Consider the following 25,479-nt stretch of genomic DNA (forward strand, 5'->3'; position numbering starts at 1 on the left):
AAAAAAAAACAAGCAAACATAACAGTGAAATTTTCATAAAAATCGGATGGAAAAGAATGTTATTACATCATAAATTTTCACTTATTTGAAAAAAAAGTTATATTCACAACAGAGATATGAAAATGAGAAAATCAATGTCACACTTTCACTACTTTGTTTGAATTAATATTCCATTTTTTGCAGAATTGGCAATAAGGAAAATCTTCAATGAATCACAACTGTACTGCAATTCCATATGCAGGGAGCCCTGGGAATCTATTTCTGACATAATGGCGAAAACATGAAAATATTTCATAGTTTGTATCCTAAAACACAAAAGAAATAGTTCAGTGGATGTTAACACCCCAGCGGGGACACATACTCAACAAAATAAGTAGGTATATGCCGTGGGCGAAAAAAAACATGGGGGCTTTGGAACGGGCTCATTGTAAAAGGAGAATCTTCGGAACTACATGTTAGTAAAAACGGGGTCCTTGGAACGGGTCGCCAGCGTGTGAGTGCATATGCATTACTATGGAACAGGCACAAGGCATTCAGCTAGCCCAGGTGCGCTTGTGCAGAGCCGATGGTCAAACAGCACTCTGCAGGCCGCTTTTCACCAAAAATGCAGCTCATTGTAGTGGATCAATGCTATTTTCTAAGAATAGAATGCTATGCATTTGAATGGCTTCCTTTGTTCTTTTTCCTCAATAAGATAAAAATGCTATGCTTTGGAAAGGAAATTTTAGAGTAAAAATGGGGGACCTCTCTGCGGCACATACCCACCACGCATTATATACTGAGTGCCACCCCCGGGTTAAGACAACATTGCAGATATCTTGAATATCCGACTACTTGGATTGTATACAAGTACTGACCTTTTTTTGTTTATGAATGGATTTTCAGCTGAATCATTGATTTATGTCCTGGACAATCTTACCAACTGCCTTTAATTTTTCTTAATCTACAGTAAAAAAATTTTTTATGGTACTTTTAATTTGCAGGTAATGCTCTTTATGAATTTGCAACAACAAAAAACTGACTTCTCAATTGCCCCTGCCCAACAAAAAAGTATCTTCGTTAATGCAACAAAAGGAGTGGTAATTTTTCTAGTTAAATGATACTAAATTACATACATGTGTTTGCCTAAAAAAAATTTGTGTGAATCATGAGAAAATGAAACTAAGAAGGGACAAACTACATAAAAAGTGTTTGGTACTGCATAATCAGAAAATAACATCAATAATGGACATACTGAAGTTTTTTGAGGTGCACTCATCAGAGTAAAATTCCATGATTAAACAGATTACTAGAATGAAATACATAAAAGAAACAATAAAGAAAATGGATGCTAAACAACAGGTTATAATTGGCTGTCAATGTAAACAAATCAGGCCGTTGTTTTGTTCGAGCATTCTGTTCATTCATGCGTTTTTACTCCAATGAGTGCACGTTGAAAAGCTTCAGTATGTCTGCTTTTAATACAATTATTCGGAAGAACAAACTGAGTATTATAGTGCCTTATCATCAGAACAGAAAATATGCCAACGATGCCATTCAATCATTTTTCACACATTTTTATTATGAAAATACATGTAAAAATTCAAACACAAAATATGCCAGTGAATAGAACCTACCTCCATCTCAAAGAATATAACAATTGTAAGTATAATAATAAAAAATTCACCTGATTTTTTTTTACAGATTTTATTACAGTAGATTTTATTTCTACCACTTACACTTATAATTGATGAATTTGATGTAGTGGAAATAGAGTAAATAATAATAATGATAATCATAATAATGGTTATTTATACATTATATGCGCTATACACAGAAGTATCGCAGCGCTTACAATTGTCAGACATAGAATCTAAATATAAATCTTAAGTAACAAAAAAAAATTTTGGTTCAGTAAATTTGGTTCAGTAAATTGAATCACCTATTGTCTCACCTGCATAGCAGAGTGAGACTATAGGCGCCGCTTTTTCAACGGCGGCGTCAACATCAAATCTTAACCTGAGGTTAAGTTTTTGAAATGACAGCATAATATGGACCTAGTTCATGAAACTTGGCCATAAGGTTAATCAAGTATTACTGAACATCCTATTAGAGCTTCATGTCACATGACCAAGGTCAAAGGTGATTTAGGGTCAATGAACTTTGGCCGATTTGGGGGTATCTGTTGAATTACAATCAAAACTTTAAAAGTTTTTGGATCTGATTCATGAAACTTGGACATAATAGTAATCAAGTATCACTGAACATCCTGTGTGCATTTTAGGTCACATGACCAAGGTCAAAGGTCAATGAACTTTGGCCATAATGGGGGTATCTGTTGAATTACCATCATAACTTTCCAAGTTTACTGATCTGACTTTTGAAACTTGGACATAAGAGTAATCAAGTATCACTGAATATCATGTGCAAGTTTCAGGTCGCATGATCAAGGTCAAAGGTCATGTATAAGGTCATTGGACTTTGGCCATGTTGGGGGTATTTGTTGAATTACCATCCTATCTCTGTAAGTGTATTGGTCTAATTCATAAAACATGGAAATAAGAGTAACCAAGTATCACTGAACATCTTGTGTGAGTTATAGTAGTTTTCAAAGTCAGCACTGCTGCTATGTTGAATCGCGTGATGCCAAAGTTCATTGACCCTAAATGACCTTTGACCTTGGTCATGCGACTTAAAACTCATGCAGGATGTTCAGTGATACTTGTTTAATCTTATGTATAAGTTTCATGAACTAGGTCCAAATATTTTCTAAGTTTTGATGACATTTCAAAAACTTAACCTTAGGTTAAGATTTTGATGTTGATTCCCCCAACATGGTCTAAGTTCATTGACCCTAAATGACCTTTGACCTTGGTCATGTGACATGAAACTCAGGCAGGATGTTCAGTAATACTTGATTAACCTTATGGCCAAGTTTCATGAACTAGGTCCATATACTTTATAAGTTATGCTGTCATTTCAAAAACTTAACCTCAGGTTAAGATTTGGTGTTGACGCCGCCGCGGTCGGAAAAGCGGCGCCTATAGTCTCACTCTGCTATGCAGGTGAGACAAAAACCCATTATGCTCATTGTCACGAACCCTTAAAATATGCAAATAAATGGAATTCATTTTACACATTAGGTAGAGTGGATTGAAAGTGATGTCACAAAAGGAAAACTGTGACAATTCATAACTCCATGATCTGTTCTCATTTGAGGCATTTTCACTAAGCCTTTGTTGACATGCTTCTCTTGCTACTCCTACATTAATTAAAATAACCTTGTTTTCAGGGTGGAATTTTCCCCTTTCAGCACTTTAATAATTGGTAAAACTAGATTAATTAAATAAAGAATTTCAAGGAATGCTAGTTAAAACATGCAGCTAAATATTTCAGGATATACAAATTGGCATCACGTTTCCAAAACTGAATGGTGCAGCCATCAGTTCGGTACACTTAATATCAAATCTATATCATTCCGGGATTTGAACCAGCAACCTTGCCATTCATTGCACGAATATCACTGAGCTAGGCTGACAAATCCTGCAAGCATTTCATTCATTGTAAATAGTTACATTTTGTCATAGACATAACAATATGGAATGTTGGAGAGCTGCTGCAAAAGATGCTAGGTGCCTTTAGAGGGGTTTCCACTTACAGACATCGCATGGGCATTTGGTAAGATACCTAACCTGACACAGCAGTGATTACTTCATAAAGCTGTTCAAATGACATGATGAACAATTGTTATGTGTTCTTTTGGTAAATGACATACACCAAAATAACCCGGCTCTTTTACCACATTCAGAATGAAAAATAATAGACACTGCATTCTTAATGCCTGCTAAAAACAAGAATTTCAACTTGTAAAATTTATATTTCAAGCTCAGCAAATGAGAATTAAAAAAAAATGAGAATCTGATCTAGCATCCAAGAACATGATTCATTTACTCGTAATCATGAGTAACTAACAGCTTCATGAAAGAGTCCCTGGCATGAGAATGGCTTACAAAGCTGTATTGTTATGCACCATCACATGCCTTAATTAAAACCTCCCTAAAGGTCCCATTAACAAATGTTGCCACAAAGCCAAAGCAATCAACCCCTGTTCACATATGCATCAAAATATATTTTGAATGGGATATATATTAACTGGGGTCAGCTAGTTTACAGCCATTAAACATCTATAAAAAGGTGCAGTGTTATTCATATATGTAACACATGAAGCACTTGCATAAAAATGTATGTGATAGCACATTAGTGGAGCTCATATATTCACAAATAATGCTGCAACATGATGCAGTTTATTAGCTCTGCCAAGTTCCTTTATGCCATCAAAATGATCATACGTTTATAAAATTAAAGTAACATCTGCGTTGTTTGGGCAGATCTGTAGTGTTTATATTTCTACCATAAATTTCAAATTTCAGATAAAAAATACTATTGAAGACAGGAATTATCAGTACTGATTGTTAATCGAAGTTATATTTCTTCATAGCCTCATATGATAGTCTTATTTAAATTTCAGAAATTTAGAAAATAATAAAAACATACTCTAGAAAGGCATTTAATAAGTGTACTGCTCTTAATTTTTTTTAAAACTAGTTTACAAATATATCCAGTATATAATATGGCAGTAGATCTTTCTTGAATAACATATATATATATATATATATATACATTTCCCATATCCAGCAGCAAAAATCAATCCTTCCTCTAAATTGTCAAAGCAATGTCTATTCTTGAAAGAAACATGATAAAGATATCTCATATCTTTTTTTTTTCTACCTCTAAGAAAAATCAATATACTAAGGTGAAACTTGTTTAACTCTATTAGTGCAATATATTTGCAATTCATCAATACCTTTAAGGTATAATTTTTTTTTACATAATAGAACTATAAAACTTACAACGAAAACAAAATTTTCCTTTGTGTAGCAGTATATTTCAATTCCTCTCTATGCAGCTCAGCCATTAAGCCCAGCACACACTATGTGATTCGTTGCGATCCCAATTTCAAATAACATTTGATATGAACATTCTAACCAACAAAATCTTAGCGATCAGAATAGTTCAGAATAGTGGTATGACTACTGAAATCAAAATTCAGTCCAGTTTTAGCCTCCCTGGAGGAATAAAAGCAAATTCAAATCCAAATCATCCAAATGATGTCATCATCGGCTGCGACTTCAAGTCAATTTTTATTTTTTTCTGACCACAGGGCTAGCCGCAAAGCAAAATAATGATTTTATTAAACTTAACATTATGCCAAACTTCAAATGAAATAATTTTACATGTTGGAACTTAAATATTTAATACAAATTGCGATTAATAATCATGTCGCATCTGATGCACTGGGCTTTAGGAATGTGTAGAAGATGAGATTCACTGGTCTCCTGATGGCTTAGCTGCTACCGGTTTCTTGCGTCTAGGATCTTGGAAGCACACCAGACACAGAGAACCCTTCTCCCTTGTGGCTGTATATCTGTTGCAACAAAAAAAATAATAATATATCAAACAGTGTTTGGTGAGGATGGTTTGAGGAAAAAATAATATGCTCGGTTTTAATAACAATTTGTAATACCTCATTATAGTACACATATAGTGGTGCTGAAAATTTGCGAACCCCACCAAAAAATGAACATATCCAAAGTGTTAAAGTTCTGCAATCTCTTAGATGTTTAATTGTGATGTCAGCTGATACAATATTACATTCAATGAAGTTTGTTTTTCTTGGCTCACTGAACATTCTAGTGTTATTGTCTACATTAAACTTTCAGCATAAAAGAGTGGGGGGGGGGGGGAAGGGGTCGCTAAATGTAAAAGGGCACAAAAAATCTGCAAAGCCAATGTCAGGAATTAGGGTCAAGTCAGAAGGGCATCAAAGGCTATGGTATTCAATGACATTGGACTACTTGATCCTTGAAGGGACCAACAAGAATTTGCTTTAGTTTTGATATAAAAGATCTCTTAAACTTCTATAACATGCAACTTCGTCAACTCTACTTGCTATGCGTTCTTCTGTAAACATAACTTGTATGTATTTATATTCTCTACATTGACTTTGAATGAATTTTGTGAATGAAATCGAAGAAAGTGAATGTTAATGTGAATAAAATAATAGAATAGAATCAATAAGATTTTTCTAGAAGGAACCTCTTCAAAGACCTAGGAGGAATACTTACGTTGTTCCTTTCGGTATCAGCATACATTCATCTTTGTTGAGTTCATACTTCTTAACCTTGACATCACCTACACCAATGTCTGACTTTCCCTCCTGGAAGATACCAAACAATATGACAGTGAGGAGTACTATGACTACTACTAAATAATACTAAGTAATTAGTATGGAAACTGCATTGTATTTGATTATAAAATTAGTTGAAAGAAAAGAAATAAAACTGGATTAGATAAAGTAGCAATTCCACCTTCTCCCCATGGCCATATTGTATCAAGATTTGACATACAGCACTGCAATTGTTGAAGTACAATCTCTATTGTAGAGATTGATATTGACTCAGCTCTTAAATCAAGAATTCATCATAGGAATTGATCTCAACTCCTCTCTGTTTACAAAAAAACAACAGAAGATTGATCTTAACCAAAATTGATATCAATCTAAAATAGTGATTGATCTCAACTTTTATTTCATAATCACAAAATCGATAATTTCAAAAGAGATTGAACTAAAGTTCTATATCATAATCACAAAATTGATATCAATTTCAAATAGTGATTGGTGTAATGTTCACAAAATTGATATCAATTTTTCTATTCTGAGTGGTCTAAAGTTCTATATCTTAATCACAAATTTGATAATTTCAAATAGAGATTGAACTCAACATCTATTTCTTACTCACAAAATTGATATCAATTTCAAATAGTGATTGTCTAAAGTTCTATTTCTTTATCACAAACTTGATATCAATTTCTAATAGAGATTGAACTCAACTTCTATTTCTTACTCACAATTCTGAATATAAATTACAAATAAAGATGGCTGATCTCAATTATTTCATAATCATGAAATTGAAAAAAAAATTGTACTCAAAAAGTGTTATCTCAACTCCTATTCTAATTGCTCCAAAGCATTTTAGAACACAGTCAAGTTCTACTTCATGTGAAAAGGACTATAACGTCTTGTGAAACATGGTCAAAACTTACCAGCTGCCACAGCCAGACCTCTGCCGTCTCACAACCACCCAACTCAGATCCAGCTCCCCACATCACAACCTAAAAAGGATAGTGTAAAGCCTCATAAATGTATGGTAGGATCATGACAAATCAGGGGGTGTTTCACAAAGACCGAAGTATGACTTAAAATCACACTCAAACTTCCCATTGCATGTGTATGTTTGAACCCAAGCATGAGGACTTAAATCTTTGTGAAACACCTCCCGGTACTAGTCCCTGAAAAAGCGGTTTAATGCCATTCAAGGGAACACCACAAAAATCTACACTTGAATGATTTAGAACACTTCAATCTAAAATACTTTTCTAGACTTCCTTGAGTTTCATAGTCGATATCTCCTAAAAGCCATGAAGTGACAACCATAATTAGCACTACATGTGCATCTAGAAATTTTCTGATGAATGACCTGGGTAACTCAGAATAAATATCAATCTTGATAATTTTGTCATTAGGGTAGTTACCATGGGAATAGTCCTCAGCAGCAGATTGAAATCAAGGCTTCCAAGGTAGTTAGAACTAATGGCAAACTTAAACCTAACTAGAGATGCTCGGCGGGTCGCTTGGCAGAGCACATGTATCCCCCGAACCCACCGCGTCATCCATCATTGTGATATATAGAGCTCACACAGAAATTTGACAAATAAATACAATTGTCATGGCGACAATGACCCTGCCCGCATTTTTCCAGTGGGTACCAACTTTGATGACAATAATATGACGTAGCAGCGTGACTCTGCCAAAGATGAAAGTATAGACAAGTTTGAAGTTACTTCATGGACAATTTTGGTGAAATGACCTTTCATTTCTTTCATTATGATAGAAAGATTTCAAAGCAAGATATTACGTAAGCCTGCCTTACATAGCAGGATGAAGAAATTGAATTGACCAGGTGACAAGAATAGCACACCAATGAATACTTTATGAAGGTATTGTTGCATTCCTACTTTGAATGCATATCATAGCATGTTCCAAAAAATATGGTTACCATGGCAACCAAGTCTCCACTCACTCCAAATCATTAGGCGGCTTTGCTTTACTATAATGGACCTTCATGACAAATTTGAAAATAATTGGAGAAGAAATGCAGCCAGTAGACCACTCAGAAGCAAATCTCTGCCATTTCAACATAATCTGTTACCATGGCAATGATGTCTCCACCCACACCAAAATCAATAGGCGGCTTTGCTTCATGGACCTTCATGCTACATTTGAAGATGATCGGAGAAGAAATGCAGCTGGTAGAATACTCACAAGGACATCTCTGCTATTCCACAAAAACTCTTGTTACCATGGCAACGATGTCTCCGCAAACACCAAAATCGATAGGCGGCTTTGCTATACCATACTCAACCTTCATGCCTCTTTTGACGATGAACGGAGAAGAAATGCAGCTGATAAAGCACTCTCAATGACATCTCTGCTATTTCTACAAAATCTCTTGTTACCATGGCAACAGTGTCCCCGCCCACACCAAAATTGGAAGGCCGCTTCGCTATACTATACTGAACCTTTATGCCAAATTTGAAGATGATAGGAGAAGAAATGCAGCTGATAGAGCGCTCACAAGGATATCTCTGCGGCGGACGCGGCGGCATGACGAGGCCATATCCAAAGGCCCGTATTCTAAAGTCAGGTTTAACTTAAACTTAGGTTTAAAGTTGCAGTTTAAGCATGGGAAGCCAAAAGTATCAAAATTTTTATTAAGTTGTACGTTTCTTATATTGACTCTGCTCTTTCCTGATTCATCGATGGTGAAAACAATCATCCATTTATACTTCCTAGATAATTATGAATGATTTAAGAGCCAAATGAGCTGAAATATGATATCTGTACTGTTAGTGATTTATGTAACAATTGGCCATCCATACTTACACCGCAACTTTAAACCTTTCCAGGCGTAGGAGGAAGAAACATTCACATTTCTTGCATCAAAACCTCACCATCACTTTCAGAATTTGTCTAGCATTCAATGTCTTAGCATGAATTTTGGATACAGGATTACAGGAAGGTTCAAGAAACAAAGAAATTGGCATTTTTTTCCAGTTGTTTTTACGGCTTCGTGCCGTCCTTCTCGTGCATGGTGTACATGGTATCTTATGAAAAGCAAACGGGAAAGAAAATATAAGCTGGCATGAAACGGGACTTTGGAGGGGAGGGGTTAAAATGAATAGTGCCTGCTTAAGTCGCACTATAACCACAATACAACTCAAGCTGTCAGCTCGTTCAACTCTCGCTCAGCTGTGACAAAATATTACTGAGTATGGTTGGTGTCTGTTTTAACTTAGCCAGGGAACTTTGCTGCTTTGAATCGAGAATAAAGTCTAAATTAGTGTCATGAAGGTGGGTGCGTTTGTTATGGACAATATTTCATTGAGATCGTAATAATTGCTTCCCACTACCCGCGGCTCATACCCCTCTAAACGACACTGCCCGGGGCGGTTATGCCTGGCCACATGATGTGTTGTGAACTGGCAGACGTTTTACATGTTTGGGAGGGGTTATGACAGGCTGGCTCAGACCCGTCACCGTGGATAAACCGCACTTCGACATTTGCTTCTATCCCGCCGAGAAAAAGGTGAGGTTAATAGACCGTTACTTACGGTAATCTCACATAAGAAATGTCTTGTTCATATTTGCTGAACGATATATGCATTTTCAACTTGGTTTTTATAAACTTTTGATTGAGTGATAAAGTGCATGAATGAGTAAACAATTGAGTTAGCTAATGAGTGAGTGAGTCATTGAATGAATGTATGAATAAATGAACGAAAAAATGAGTGAGTGAGCAAGAGAACAAATGAACGAAAGAATGAATGAATGAGTAAGTGCTTTCAAAAACTGATTGATTGAATGAACAAGTGGAATGCCTCTGGCCGTCTCACCTGCATCACGCGGTTCAATATAGCAGCAGTGCTCACTTTGAATACTACTCTAACTCGCACAAGATGTTCAGTGAAAGATGGTTACTCTTATTTCCCTTTTTAATGAACTAGACCAATAAACTTACAGAGATATGATGGTTATTCAACAAAAAACCCCAACATGGCCAAAGTTCATTGACCTTACATGACCTTTGACCTTGATCATGTGACCTGAAACTCGAACAGGATGTTCAGTGATACTTGATTACTCTTATGTACAAGTTTCATGAATCAGATCCATAAACTTTCAAAGTTATGATGGTAATTCAACAGATACACCCAATTCGGCCAAAGTTCATTGACCTTTGACCTTGGTCATGTGACCTGAAACGCGCACAGGAGGTTCAGTGATACTTGATTACTGTAATGTCCAAGTTTAATGAACTAGACTAATAAACTTTCAAAGTTATGATGGTAATTCAACAGATACCCCCGATTCGGCCAAAGTTCATTGACCCTAAATGACCTTTGACCTTAATCATGAGACCTGAAACTTGCACAAAATTTTCAGTGATGCTTGATTACTATTATGTCCAAGTTTCATGAATCAGATCCATAAACTTTCAAAGTTATGATGGGAATTCAACAGATATCCCCAATTCGGCCAAAGTTCATTGACCCTAAATGACCTTTGACCTTGGTCATGTGACGTGAAACTCATGCAGGATGTTCAGTGATACTTGATTAACCTTATGTCCAAGTTTCATGAACTAGGTCCATATATTTTCTAAGTTATGATGACATTTCAAAAACTTAACCTCAGGTTAAGATTTCGATGTTGATTCCTCCAACATGGTCTAAGTTCATTGACCCTAAATGACCTTTGACCTTGGTCATGTGACATGAAACTCTAATAGGATGTTCAGTAATACTTGATTAACCTTATGGCCAAGTTTTATTAACTAGGTCAATATACTTTCTAAGTTATGACGTCATTTCAAAAACTTAACCTCAGGTTAAGATTTGATGTTGACGCCGCCGCCGTCGGAAAAGCGGCGCCTATAGTCTCACTTTGCTTCGCAGGTGAGACAATAAATGAGTAGTGAACACATGAGCGAAGGAGCAAAAGAATGAATAATTGCATTTGTTATTGAATGAGTAAGTGAATTTGTGAGTATATTGGTGAATAAAAGAGTGACTTGATGAGTGAATAAATGAACAAATGAATTGCTGCATTTAGTGACTGAAAGAGTGAGTAAATTGACGAGTGCATTGGTGAGTGAATAAATGGGTGAGTGGATATATAGCTGCGTAAGTGATTGAATGAATAAGTGAATGAATGAGTACGTGAATAAGTGTATGCACCAGTTGGTGAACAAGAAACTAAATGAGCAAGTTGGTAAGTGAATGAGTAAGTAAATAACAGAGTATGAAGGAATGGATAGTAGCATTCGTGACTAGATGTGGATGTGAATTAAAGGTCAAGTCCACCCCCAAAAAATGTTGATTTGAATAAATAGAGAAAAATTAAACTAGCATAACACTGAAAATTTCATCCAAATTGGATGTACAATAAGAAAGTTATGACATTTTAAAGTTTCACTTATTTTCACAAAACAGGGATATGCACAACTCAGTGACATGTAAATGAGACAGTCGATGATATCCCTCACTCACTATTTCTTTTGCTTTTTGTTTGAATTATATAATATTTCATTTTTTACAGGTTTGACAATAAGGATTCACCTGACTGAACCATACATATAGTATTAAACAATGCTACTTCCACATGTTCAGGGAGGAATTAATCATTGTTTCACTTGACAATGAGGAGAAAATTAGAATCTTTCATATTTCACACAATACAATACAAAAGAAATATTGAGTGGATGAAGTAATCAGTCTCCTCATTTGCATACCAACGATGATGTGCATATAACTGTTTTTGTGAAATTAAGCGAAACTTTAAAATGTCATAACTTTCTTATTTTACATCCAATTTTGATGAAATTTTCAGTGTTATGCTCGTTGGATTTTTCTCCTTTTATTCCAATCAACTTTTTGTTTGGGTAGACTTGTCTTTTAATGATTGCATTGGTGAGAGAATGAGTAAATAAGTGAGTAAATGAGTAAGTGAATGAGTGATTATGGTAATGAGAAAATGGGTGAGTGAATAAGTATATTGGTGAGTAAATAAATGAGTATATGAGTGAGTACATGAGTGAGTATATTGGTGAGTAAATGGCTGAGTGAATGAATTACAGATGGGTAAAGGGAACTGGTGATTCATTAGTTTACACATTAGTGAATTAATGAGTGAATAAATATCAAAATAAAATAGTGAATTCAGTGAGTAAATGATTGAGTGACAATATCAATACTTGAGTTAAAAATAATAAGTAAATGAGAAATAGTGAAATAAAGTACTCACACTGAATTGATTATCATCTCCAAACAGAGATTTTGAACCTTTGGAATCAATCTCCTCCCGGTTGTCTTCAATCCACTCTTGGAGCAGGAACGGGTCATCAAGTTTAATCTCTGAATCCAAGGTAACTGGTGGATTTTCTGGAAGAGTTCCTGAGTGAAAAGATAAAATAGATATTGAGGAATTAACAAGGTATTGGAATGTGTTTCATCTCCAAAATGAGAGTTTGAACCTTCAGAGTCAATCTTCTTTTGATTCTCCTCAATCCACTCTTGGGGCTTATATGAGCGTTCGAGCTGCGTCACCATATCCCAGGTGAATTGAGAATTTCCTGGGAAAGCGCCTATGAGAAAAGAAAATAAACATATCAATAGAAATTTTTAAAACTTTTGGTAAGGTGTTAATATTTCCAAAAAGACTTTTTTTTCAATCTCCTTCAGATTTTACTCAATCAACTCTCAAACATGAAAGGGCCACCAGGCTTTCTCTCTGAATACATAGTAACTGACATCCCTCTTAAAAAGTCCATGATAAAGAAGGGGAAAAAGTACAGGTGTATTTTGAGAATTTGTAGAAAACTGAATAGGTTTTCACCTCCATTCAGAGACTGAAGCATTAAGTGTCATTCTCCTTAAGATTGTCCTCAATCCACTCTTGGGAGCATGAAAGGGTCATCAAGCTTCTTTTAAAAAATCAGGTAATTATGAATTCTGGGAGAGTACATGGGGAATAAATGAATAAAATACAGCTTTATTTGAGGTAACCTTTTAGATATTTTATATCATTAGCATTGCCACGTCAAATATTCTATATTTTTTAGATGGTTTGGTAGTGGGAGATTGTGCACTTCTTCTTTTTCAGTATGAGTCGGCAGACTTTCTAGTCCATGTAGAGAAACATAAAACTAAACTATGTTGTAATGGTCTTGAGTACTCTTTTAACAATTTCAAAGTATGGGATCTAAAGGTATCTGTTAATGCCAACTTGTTGTTATCACTAGGTAGTGAATTCCAGTCTTTGCATGAACAAGGAAAAAAGGAGAAGTCTGCTCTGCAACATTTCTGTTTAGCTGTTGACTATTGCCAGTTGTCGATCTTAGGATATATGTGTCGGCTGGAACAAACCTGACTATATAAATACTGATCTTAAATCTTGAATTATAAACACAAGTGACATTTGTTTGAGCCAAATTGGCTCAAGAATGGCTATGATATCAATAAAATGCAAATTGAGGTTGTGTTTGTCTGGTTCAAAAAGGCAATACAACAAAGAAGAAAAAATACTTTTGGTTCACATGACATGTTCCAAGTACTGGGAATCTGTAAAGGGACATGTGTGCATGAATGATTGAGGAAAACAACTATTGATGTATGATCAATTTAATCATTTTTACTGAAAAGAATAGCAGGAATGATGAGTATAAAAGCATTTCTAACATGGATCTTTTTATAGATCAATTAAAAAATAATTAGAGCATTTTGGGGGTCAGTTTCATGCCAATATTCATTTCGATTTTACAGTGTACTATTCAAACTGATCTTTAATTATTAAGTCTGTGACATCAGACAGATTCAAGTAAATAATTCTGCTTTTCCGACTTTGACCCAAAACAATATAACAAAGTTTGAACACTGTCTTATTTTATATGATGTTTTCTCATAATTTGAGGCAGGATGTATCACATCTAATTGATGAGCAAATCAATAAGTCAACAAATCAATAATCTCCAATGTAAATTACTACTGATCATAGAAAGATAACAGATTTAATGGTCTCAAGGTCCAATGTTAACAAAATAATAAAAATAATTGGCATGCTCATATATACATGCATTATGCATAAACCTTAATGGGCTCGTGCATCTTTAGATTGGCCCATACACCTAATTATGTTTTTGAATATTTCATTGTTTGTAGCAAATTTGATAATCATGTTATCATCCTCTACTTATGGCAATGTTCATTGAACCACAATTATCTGTTGTTTATCACAAGTGTGTCTTGTGCATTTGAGATCTAATTGATTTGTAGCATACTATAAGCTGCCAGGAACGTCCGAATAAAAAATTATCAAAGTCTTATCACATGTACGAATCCAATGACAATTTTGTTCCTCTATCCAAAATACATAAATGTATCAATTTTTCTTCATTTTTGTGTTCACTTTTGACTAAATGAAATTTTATATTGTTAATGATCAAAGAAGTTCTTGTAACAATATGAATAAATGCACTTGCTTTTTGCAACATTTGAAACTGATGCAGTCATACCAGACTTTGGAAACAGGCTGCATAATTATATGGAACACCTATCAGTAAAGACAATTGTCCCCAATGCAACATGTAATACAGGAATCTGTCCATAAAGACAAAAGGCACCAAGCCAAGGTAGGTTTAAAAGCAGGGTAGGGCTCAGATAGCAACTGATACTACTGCTATGTTTCCAACTGTGGAGGTCTAGGTGGGTGTTTCATAAAGCTGTTTGTAAGACACAGATGACTTTATGCACGACTGGTGATCCTTTCTTGTGCTATGTGATATCTCTGTATAAATGATTTATGACCTAAGAACATGTTCCAGTCATGCGTAAAGTTGTAACTTTACGAACAGCTTTATGAAACACCCGCCAGGTTTGACTCCAAATAAGCTTTTCCAGATTTTTTTTTCAAACTTCCAAAATGACAAGACAATGTTTGTTACATATTTGTTAATAATTGTATCTGATATACATACAATTTTCAATGATTTCTTGAATATTTTGGTCTCACTCAGTTTCTTCTTCTCCTCCTTCTCCTCCTCCTCCTCACCCTCCATTCCACTACCCAATTCTCCTCCTCCAGTGTTTAATTTTCTGTTTTGTCAAAGCAAAGACTAATTATTAATTGCAAAGAAGTGTTTTGTTTTCTTAATTTAAAAAAAACAGAAGAGGTCTAAAAGGTAATTAAATTTCCATTATGCAGAGAAAACATTTAAAAATAATTAGAAAAAACAGTAAAACAGAAAAACAGTCCATTTTTAATGTTTGGCTTTACATATTTCAGGCCTAGTAGTAATACAAATTATTGATAAACAACCATTTGTCTATATAATTCACAAATTTGGGATCAGTTTTTGGCTCTATATTCTGTTTCCATTTCAAAATTAGAAAAACAAAAGTACCTTATAATACCTTGATTTTTTTCTGTCTCCTTTGAATGGTCTTTAATATGGTTTCACTTAATCTTCAATACATTGCAATCAATCTTTTTTTTCCTTTACCCCATAAGAGAAAAACAATTCCTAGCAGAATAGAATAAATTAGTACCTTCAATTGGCTTCCCAGTCTTGTGCTGCTCTGACGCAAAGTATCGTTTGATGACAGGGGCTAGCTGTGTACCGAGATCCACGCAATGAAACCATTCTTCATACAGTCTCTCAAGGGTGCCATCCACATAGTACCTTGTCCAGGAAAGTCAAAGCTCACTTGAATATCAGTAGTAAACTTAATATTGATATGAAACTGAGTAGATAATGTAGATGGTTTGGCTTGAATATAGAAATACATATAGAAGACCATTTGATGCCTGATTCACTAATGAATTTTAAAGTTTTTCTGAGTGTAGATGTTAATAATAGGTATTAAATTTTGTTCTCTGAAACCTGCCTCCTTATGCATGCAATACATTTGACAATTCAGTCAAAACAGGCAGGCAACATAATTTCATTTAAACTGGATATAAGCATGCACATTTATAAAAGGTACATCAATTTGATTGTTTGTTCAAAATACCTCAGTTTGGTTTTCTGTCTGCTAGTTACTGGCTGATATCAAGATCCTGAGTTTGACCATGTTCGTGGTCTCTTAAAAACAAGAATTGGCCTTTCAAATGTCCATACAAATGAAATTACAGCTATCTTACAAATGCTCGTTCAGGCATAGAGCTGCAGAGATAAGCAACACAGCTAAGAATCACAGCTCAGCAGCAAAACTTAGAAACATCTTGGGCACAAAGTCAATGGGATATGAGGTGTCTTCAAAAAATATTATAAAAGTTACTGTCCCAAGGTGAGGACAAATAATGACATCATTAAACACGATTCATTATAGGTTTGTCTGTACATTTTGGACCATTTTCTGAGAATTGAATTGAGTATAATGTGCAGGACAAAGCATATATATGTGAGATGATATGTCTCATCACATCTAAACATTATTGATCATATTGTTAATTTTTTTCATTTCAGCTTTGTTACATTACATATGAATGAGGCTCAAGTACAGATTCAAGTGTAAGAGATATTAGGAGTGCATTCAAATGCATTTCACAGAATTTGTTAAGATATGGGCAGCTTCAAAAGTTATAAACAGGGCTCTATTCTGTAGTCTGGTTTGACTTTAGGCCATGGTTTATGTCTGTGTTGAAATAAACAGAGGTTAAAAATGTTGTTTACATTGTACATTTCTTGTGTTTACTCTGTTATTTCACCACTCCTCATAATTTCCTACTCAACAATTAGATTGTGAAGAAGATTATTTAGATTATTATGCCCACACAGTCATAGTTTGAATGAAAATTGTGTAAATTTTCAGTTGACTACCCATAGTTCACAATAATTTTCCTGGTTAAACAATAGTTTTAAGTTAAAACTGGAGTTTAGAATACAGGCTAGTGTGTATTTCATTTACCTCAGTCCATCCTTCTCTTCCTCAGCACGTTCTCTCTCCAGCACTAAGCCAATCGTGTCCTCTTGCCTCTGAGGAGAATGAGCAATACGGCTTGGTAATAGGAAGATCTGAAAAGAGAAGGGTGGTAGAGGAGAATATGAAAATAATCATCAGAATAAAATAACTGATTCTCAATCTGTATGAGAAAGCCTTCAGTAAAAGCATGAATATTTGAATCATTATTTTTTTTCTTCTCTAATCCAAGCAACAACTAGGTAACATCGACAATACCATCATAAGGACAAACCAATATCAATCAGAGTAATGACAAAATGTCAATCTCTTTAGGAAAGCTTTAGCCACAAATGATTGTTATATTATACAAAATTGTTGAAGGAAGTCTGATCTAAACTCAACTAATAGTCCAGGCCAGGCCCCATAGCTAGGAGATGGACTAAGCCTTGTTCTTTATGGTTTCTTGTCAATTCGAGGGTGCTGAATACGAATCTGAATGCCACTCGTATAACCTTGAGCATTTTCCGCAAATTGGCAAAATCCAGTATGGCCGCCAAAATATGCAATTTACCCATGAACATCATTAATTGCCCGCACAATGGCTAAAAAATACATGTAATTGTGTGGCAGGTGTTAACTACTCTATGAAAAAATGAATTTTGACAATACATTTATTTTCTCGATGGCCACCATAGAACTCTTTATACCCTATTACCGGTATGTACAATAGGAATGGGGAAGATTCATTTTTACAATTTAAGTGATCACTAAAATGCAAAACAAGTGGAATGCCTCTGGCAGTCTCGCCTGCATTACACAATTTGATATAGCAGCAGTGCTTCCTTTGAAATAATTATTATTCACAGAAGACAACACTAATATGATAATAAAATATTATGTCCATTGACCCAAAATGACCTTTGACCATGATCATGTGACATGTGCAAATCAATCACTCATACTTAATTACCCTTATGTCGATATTTCATGAGCAAGTATCATAAACTCCAATTCGACACATACTCCCAACATGGCCAGAGTTCATTGACCTTTAAATGACCTTTGATATTGGCCATGTTCCTGAAACACACACAGGGTATTCAGGGATACATTGCTGCTCTTATATCCAAGTTTAATGAACTATATGCATAGACTTTTAAAGTTAAGTTATGATGACAATTCCACAAATACCCCTAACATTACCAGTTTGCTGACCCTAAATGACCTTTGACCTTGATCATGTGACCTGAATCTAGCACAGGATGTTCAATGATACTTGATTGCTCTTATGTCCAACTTTCATGAACTAGGTCCATACACTTTTGAAGTTATGACATTTCAAAAACTTATCCTCGGTTAAGACATTGATTTCCCCAACATGGTCTAAGTACATTGACCCTAAATGACTTTTGACCTTGGTCATGTGACCTGAAACTCAAGCAAGATATTAAGAAATGATTGATTACCCTTATGTCCAAGTTTCATATACTTACTAAATTATGACATTTAAAAAAACTAACCTTGGTTAAGATTTCAATGTTGACGATGCCGCCGTCGGATAAGCGGCCCCTATATTCTCGCTCTGCTATGCAGGCGAGACAAAAACAATGTTATGCCTCTTCTAGCCTGGACTATAAATGAAATTAGAGGCAACAAATCCAGTATACATGGATATTTGGAAGACATTGAATAAACATGTCTAGTTTATGTTACCTCTCCTTCTCTGATGTGAATATCTTTGTGTTTGTTCTGCTCAACAACCTTAAGGCACATATCCCCCTTCTTCATGTAGAAAAGCTGAAAATAGAACAATACAACAGACAGATTATTATGATTTCATAATTTGCATATTTACTGCACCAAAAAGAGTGTTATAATGAAAAGTTAAGAAATACATAAGATTGTGCATGAATACAGGTATGATTCTAAGAAGTGATGAAAATGAGAACTAGCACATAAATGAGTTGGGCCCTTCTTCTGTCTTCACTTAATATTGTAGTCCAACATAATTCACTTTCAGAGTCAAGAAAGGAAATTTTCTTCATTTTCTTGACATTTCCAACTAAATCAAATCTTCAAAGAAACTAGAATTTTAATTCGTCTTACGGACGAATTAGGTGATCTGTCTGTGAATCTCATGATAATGATCTATTTTTATATAATGATCACCATGTCAATGCAGATCAATATGAGCATCATGATATTAAGCGCAGTTTTATTAATGAAAGGACATGTTGAATACTGTTGAAAGACATTATTTGAAAGAAAAGGTTGTAAAAAAAACTTGCTTTTCTAAAGAATGACAATTCAAATTTAGCAAGTGATAACACGAAATAGTGAGCAGTGGTGATGAAAGCAAGAATCCAGTTTTGAAAAATTTAAATCAGTATCCATAGACTAGATTTTTGGTTACCTCATGAACAATCATGACCAAATGACCTTTCATTTCTTACATTACGATAGGTAGATTTCATTGCAAGATATTATGCAAGCATGTCCTACATAGCAGGATGGAGAAATTGCATAGACCAAGTGAATAGAAAGCAAAGCAATGAACACTGATGGAGGTATTTGGAATGCGTTCAGCATGTTCTTATAACAATACTTGGCCAACTCTGAAATACCAGTTGCTAGTACACGCATTGTTGTTTTTATGCGTGTATTGAAACGCACAATTCAAAAGAAAAATCAAGACATCAAGGTTGTTGCTAATATCTCATTAAATATAAAACAATCATGTCACTTTAGTACGAATGAACTTCTTATCATGCGCAGAATGGAACCACAAACTGGCTTATTGGGGTTACACGCAAAATGAGACAAAATTTAATAAATAAAAAAAAAAACAGATCCTGATGGGTTTCGATCCAGGGACCCTCGCATTGCAAGGCAGATGCACTAACCATTCGACCACAGTAACTGCCATACACTTTCAAGACAACGATGAAATATAACCTCAAATTGAATTTTTCAAGTGCAAGTTTTATCATAATGATATACTTTTATACATTGTTAATATTTATGATGATGTCTTGCTTAAAATGATAAGATTGTAAAATAATTTGGAAGAATATAAAACCAGCTACAATATGTCGAAAACCGGGCCAAAAACGACCAATGATTACGGCGTTATAGTCATATTTCCAAAATTATTAAAACGTCATAAAACACAAATGGAAAATTTTAGTTCTGACGAAAATTTGATGACGTTATGATAAAATTTATTGTCAAATATGACATGAAATCACATCTACAAGTCCTATTCTATCCGAATATAAAAGAAAATTTGGGGGTTAACGGACTATCTGAAGAGTTATATAGAATTTTGTAAAAGCATGTTTTTGCACATTTTTGGCCTATTGTGAACGCGCGCTTGCGCGCGTAATTCAAACTTTGACGGATGCGCATTCCTTTATGACTGGTCGTAGAAGGTCGGTTAAGGTATCAAATTATTGGGAATTTCATAAAGAATGCATTGATGTAAAATAAAGTGCAGTTGCGGGTTGCGTAAGGACGTTACGCGCGTAAACGCGCGCGAAAACCTGTGAGCGCGCAAATTCCTGAAATGCTTAGAATGACCTGAAACGTACTCTACTTTGATCAAAAAGTGATTTTGAGCATTTTAAAATTTTGACGCGCGCGTACATGCGCGTCGTGACCTGTACATGACCTTTGATGACATGGACAGTTGACCCTTGATCTGAAGTTAATTTGATGTTAATATTGTTAATTTTTGATGATTGATAATGGAGATATTGTTGATAATGTGATTTTACAAAATGGCGCGTAGATGACGTCACGATGACCATTTGACGTTGAACTTGTTTCGTACACATTGTATGATAACTGTCCATAATTGATAATATTTTGATGAAAATTGATTGAATAGTTTTGATGATTTTGGTGGAACAAGAAAAGGGTGGAAAAAGAAAAATAAATAAAAAGAATAAATAAAGAAATAAATAAAAAAGAAAATTCGTAGAAACACAAGAGGTGATCTGTCAATTGACAGATCACCTAATTAGAATATTAGATTAGAATTAGATGGTCATTTCTTGGATGTAATGATGTGAAATGTGTAATATCAACAACTTTTTAGGAAGGATATTTTAACAACACAACCCCCTGTCAACCCTTACAAACCATCTATTAATTGTGAAAAGTAGTGTTATTCCACATAATGACTTCACACAGACATTTATGCAAATTCATGCACCGGTACCTAGAACACATTATAAAACTGATCCATTAGTGTAAACTATGAGAATTGGACAGCGAATGAATGAATTAGAAAATTGATTTATTCAACACCAAAAATATATCACATACATGGATAACTTTAAAAAGAAATAATTACAGAATCTTTTTTTTTCAGTGGAGTTCATCAACATTTTCTAAAAAAAAGACCGTACCTCCTCTCCTTCTTCTATGTGATAATCTTTCCTGACATTTGGACCACCAACAAAGAAAGACTTCATCTGCCCTTCACTGTGCCTGTATTTGAAACAAATATATAGTGATGAAAGGAATTACTTATGTTTCATGAGATCTGCAATATTGTATGGGAGTGAGATACAGTGGTTTGTTGTCAGGCATTGGGGTGTCAGTTTTGAATAAATTCTGTGACAAGGAACAAAACACTTGAAAAATTTGTTTCTATGGTGTGGAGGAATCGGTAAATGAGTGATCATAGACCTTGTTACGGGGAAGCTGAATTTTGTGCTTAAGCCCATTGAAATTTGCCATTCTCATAAAATAACAATGCAAATTCTAACAGAGTATGTAGATCAGGGATGCCACTCGGTCACCTAAAAAAACCTGAAACCTATCGCGTAGGGTAAAATAAGTGCAGAAAGCACAAAATACGAGCGTGAAGAAGAAGTCCCTGCAGCAGGGGTTAGGCCTTAGGGCCTGTTCAAGGGCCCTGGAAACTATCTAATACAATCTCTGCCCTATTTCGGACCATTTCAAAATATTTTTAACACCTTAGTTACTTTTTCAGCAAAATATATTCATGAAAGCAATTCCACTTCATAAATTAAGATTTAGGTTAAGATTTGGTGTTGATGCCGCCGCCGTCGGAAAAACGGCGCCTATAGTCTCACTCTGCTATGCAGGTGAGACAAAAACGAAAAGTTCTGTCGCAGTATACCTCTCCTTCTTCTTTCAAAATTCATAACAAAATGGCCGATTGAGACTGGTAAAAGGAGAGCTACCGCAACAGAACTTTTCATATTTTTTGAGGTTCCAGTCTGTGCCTCGATGTCAGGATACTGCCACTCGTTAGACCTTCATCCATATAATCGTGGTAAGTACATAATTTCTGTTTTCACAATTCAGTCAGAGAAATATTTAGACCATAAATCACCCTAGTCCGGTGACTATGGTCAAATACACGGTAAGGCCCTGGGCTCCCGCCAGCTCCCTGGGTTACAAGCTTACTTGCTTTGCAAAAGAACAAAAGAAACAACACCAAAAAAAGAGTAATTATTTCCACCCCATATTTGTTTCACTGAGGTCAGAAGCCAATTTTTTGTGTGTGTGGATGACAACAAAAATCCTATCAAAACAAATGTAGACGGTGAAAAGGGGTAATTTTACTTGAGGAATCTGCTTATCACATTTTTATTTGCCGCCAAGGTAATCCTTTTGAAGCAAATGTAAACAAAGGAAATTGGTCTCCCCAACTGGAGACTGTCTCTGAAATTGGCTACCCAAATTCTGTACAAAACTCTCTGATATTGGAAATAATCTCTCTCATGGGAGACAGTCTCCCATACTGGCCGTGCGCCTCTACTGTTTCTCATCAAAATACTTGAATCGAGGGCAAAGTGAATGGGTGCGCAGACATGGGGTACCATTTTTTTTTTCAATCTGAAAATGACTGCCCAAGTTTTTTTCAAAGAAAATCCTATATTTCTTTCAAATTCTAATGAGATATTTGGTACACTTACTCATGATAATATAAGGAACATTATTAACAAAAAGATTTTGTGAAATAAAAAGAAATTCATGTTAAATCTTAACTCAAATTGCTAGGTGCGCAGACTTGGGGACCAACATCATACTTACAGGCCTCCAAGCTCTTCAGTCTATGTACCAGTATTGGTGAGTGAGCCAAAGCAATTCAGCGGAACAACCAAAATACACAGACTAAAGCTTTGAGTTTTGGTCTATTTTCAAACATGAAAATGTTGATCGAAAAAATGTTGAGGCATCATATGCAGCAGAATGGGTTTTAAAAATTTGATCTGTAATTACCCATAACTCTTAACAAATGGCCGATTTTTTTGTTGTTGCATTTGTAATGCAAAGACCTTTCATTTGATGACGTATCATTCACCAATATTTATCATTATCTTAATTTTTGGCCAAATTTGGGTAATATTAGGGAGTCTGAAGCCACACTGAAAAGTGTCAGCATAAAACAGGCTGATTTAGGGGAAAATATGGCACATTTTTTGGGGGGAGTTCAGGTTGCTAGAAATGTGATCTGAATTGATTATTAACTTGTGTTTGGCATGTATGGTGTTATATATAAGAATAATTGTAGAAGAATTGTGAAAGCAGTTATATTAATCTATTAGTTATTTCCTCTTTAAGAATAGCCTAGAATGATCAAGTACATTTCACAGCATGTTTGTAAAGAACTTTCCAGAATGTCTTTTTATTATGCAGGCCTTGCCTATTTAAAGGCCAAGGAGTTTTATTGTTGAATAGGGAAAAGCCAAACAATAGAATTGTATTGGTAGTGGAAATGAATAGGCTTAGGTATTTTGTTTATTGTTTTATTGTTGAATAGGGAAAAGCCAAACAATAGAATTGTATTGGTAGTGGAAATGAATAGGCTTAGGTATTTTGTTTACCCATGTTGATTTCAATGAGGTCATTCAAGAATGTTTTAGAAATAAAGAAGCTTCCAGAAGAGTGAATTCTAGAAGCTTGTAGATTAGTTGAAATTTGAGAATGATCTAGAACACTTGTAATTAGTATAAAGCTGCAGATTTTTCAAGATCACCATCACATCATATGAGATCACTTCACCAGATCAGATCAGAGCAGTTTATGCATCAAAGAACTGTTTGCAGTTATTTTGAGAGAGAAATTATCAGTTCTCATCGAGATCATCAACATCATCAACCTGTTCAATGAACACGCTTCAACCCATGGATTGCTGAAATTGACTGTTAATCATCATCAACATCGTCTTCACGGACATTTCAACTCGTTGCAGTGACTCTTATTATTCATCGGACTTCAACATCAGTTTCATCATCACCGTCATTGTGAATTTTCGCCAGTCAACTGGGATTTTATCATTTGGATTATTACTTGGATATAGCATCATCACTTCGGGATTTTACATCGGACACTTCAAGAGATTTATGTAAGATCATTATTTGTTTTATTTATGTATAATTATTTCCTGTAATAAAAAAAAGGAAAATTAAAACTTTATATTTTAAAATCTAATTGTTATTTGTTGCAGTATCGTAACAAATAATTTTGGGGGCTTGTCCGGGAAACGAAAACCAAATTTGTACAAGCCAGTTTGAAATTAAAAACAGTTTTTCAGGAAACGAAAGCCAATTTGAGACGAAAGTCAATTTGAAACAAAAGCCAATTTGAATTGGAAACATTTTGGAAATTTTTGGAAAGTTCTAGAATATACTGTACTGTGTTATTACTTGCTTGTATTTGTGTATATTCACTATGGCTACATTTGATGTTGAAGAATTTCTTGCAAAGACAGAATTGTCATATGATCATTTGAAGTCACTGAAGAAAGATGATTTGATAACAGTTTGTGATCATTTGGGTGTATCTCTAGCCCCAGGTTTAAAGAAGGCAGAGATAATTGACTTGTTAGCTAGTCACATGAAGCTTACAGAGGAGCCTGAAACTTCTATCAATATGTCAGAGGATGCTCAGATCCAACTGGCAAACATTGAATTGGAAAAGGAAAGAATTAAAGAAAACCTTGAGAAGGAAAGAATCAGAGAAAACATTGAAATGGAGAAAATGAGATTGGAGTACCAGTTAAAGTTGAAAGAAATGGAGTTAGCTCATGCAAATACTAATACTAACTCTGTTAAAGATAAATCTCCCCAAGGCTTTGATGTGGCGAAAAACATTCGCCTTGTGCCAAAATTTGATGAAGAGGGAGTTGATACATATTTTGTGTCATTTGAAAAAGTGGCCAAGAGATTGAATTGGCCCGAGGAATACTGGACTCTTCTCCTCCAAAGTGTTTTTGTTGGAAAGGCTGCAAAAGTCTATTCTTCGCTCTCTGAAACGCAATCATGTGACTATGCTACAGTGAAAGAAACAATTCTCAATGCATATGAGTTGGTACCAGAA

General features: G+C 34.9%; 1 protein-coding gene across 1 annotated transcript in view; it reads right to left on the reverse strand.

The window, feature by feature from the left end:
- Positions 1 to 4,625: 4,625 nt before the first annotated feature.
- Positions 4,626 to 25,479, reverse strand: part of LOC121419131 (3-hydroxyanthranilate 3,4-dioxygenase-like) — a 34,582-nt gene continuing 13,728 nt past the window's right edge. The window contains exons 2-9 of the mRNA XM_041613451.1: positions 21,531 to 21,612; positions 18,832 to 18,915; positions 17,125 to 17,231; positions 15,763 to 15,896; positions 12,464 to 12,612; positions 7,144 to 7,212; positions 6,165 to 6,256; positions 4,626 to 5,464 (exon numbers count right to left, since the gene is read on the reverse strand). Of these exons, the coding sequence (XP_041469385.1) occupies positions 5,365 to 5,464; positions 6,165 to 6,256; positions 7,144 to 7,212; positions 12,464 to 12,612; positions 15,763 to 15,896; positions 17,125 to 17,231; positions 18,832 to 18,915; positions 21,531 to 21,612 (817 nt within the window). The 3' untranslated portion in view covers positions 4,626 to 5,364. The remainder of the gene's footprint in view (positions 5,465 to 6,164; positions 6,257 to 7,143; positions 7,213 to 12,463; positions 12,613 to 15,762; positions 15,897 to 17,124; positions 17,232 to 18,831; positions 18,916 to 21,530; positions 21,613 to 25,479) is intronic.

This window comes from Lytechinus variegatus, chromosome 7 (genome assembly GCF_018143015.1).
Source record: "Lytechinus variegatus isolate NC3 chromosome 7, Lvar_3.0, whole genome shotgun sequence".
Lineage (NCBI taxonomy): Eukaryota > Metazoa > Echinodermata > Echinoidea > Temnopleuroida > Toxopneustidae > Lytechinus > Lytechinus variegatus.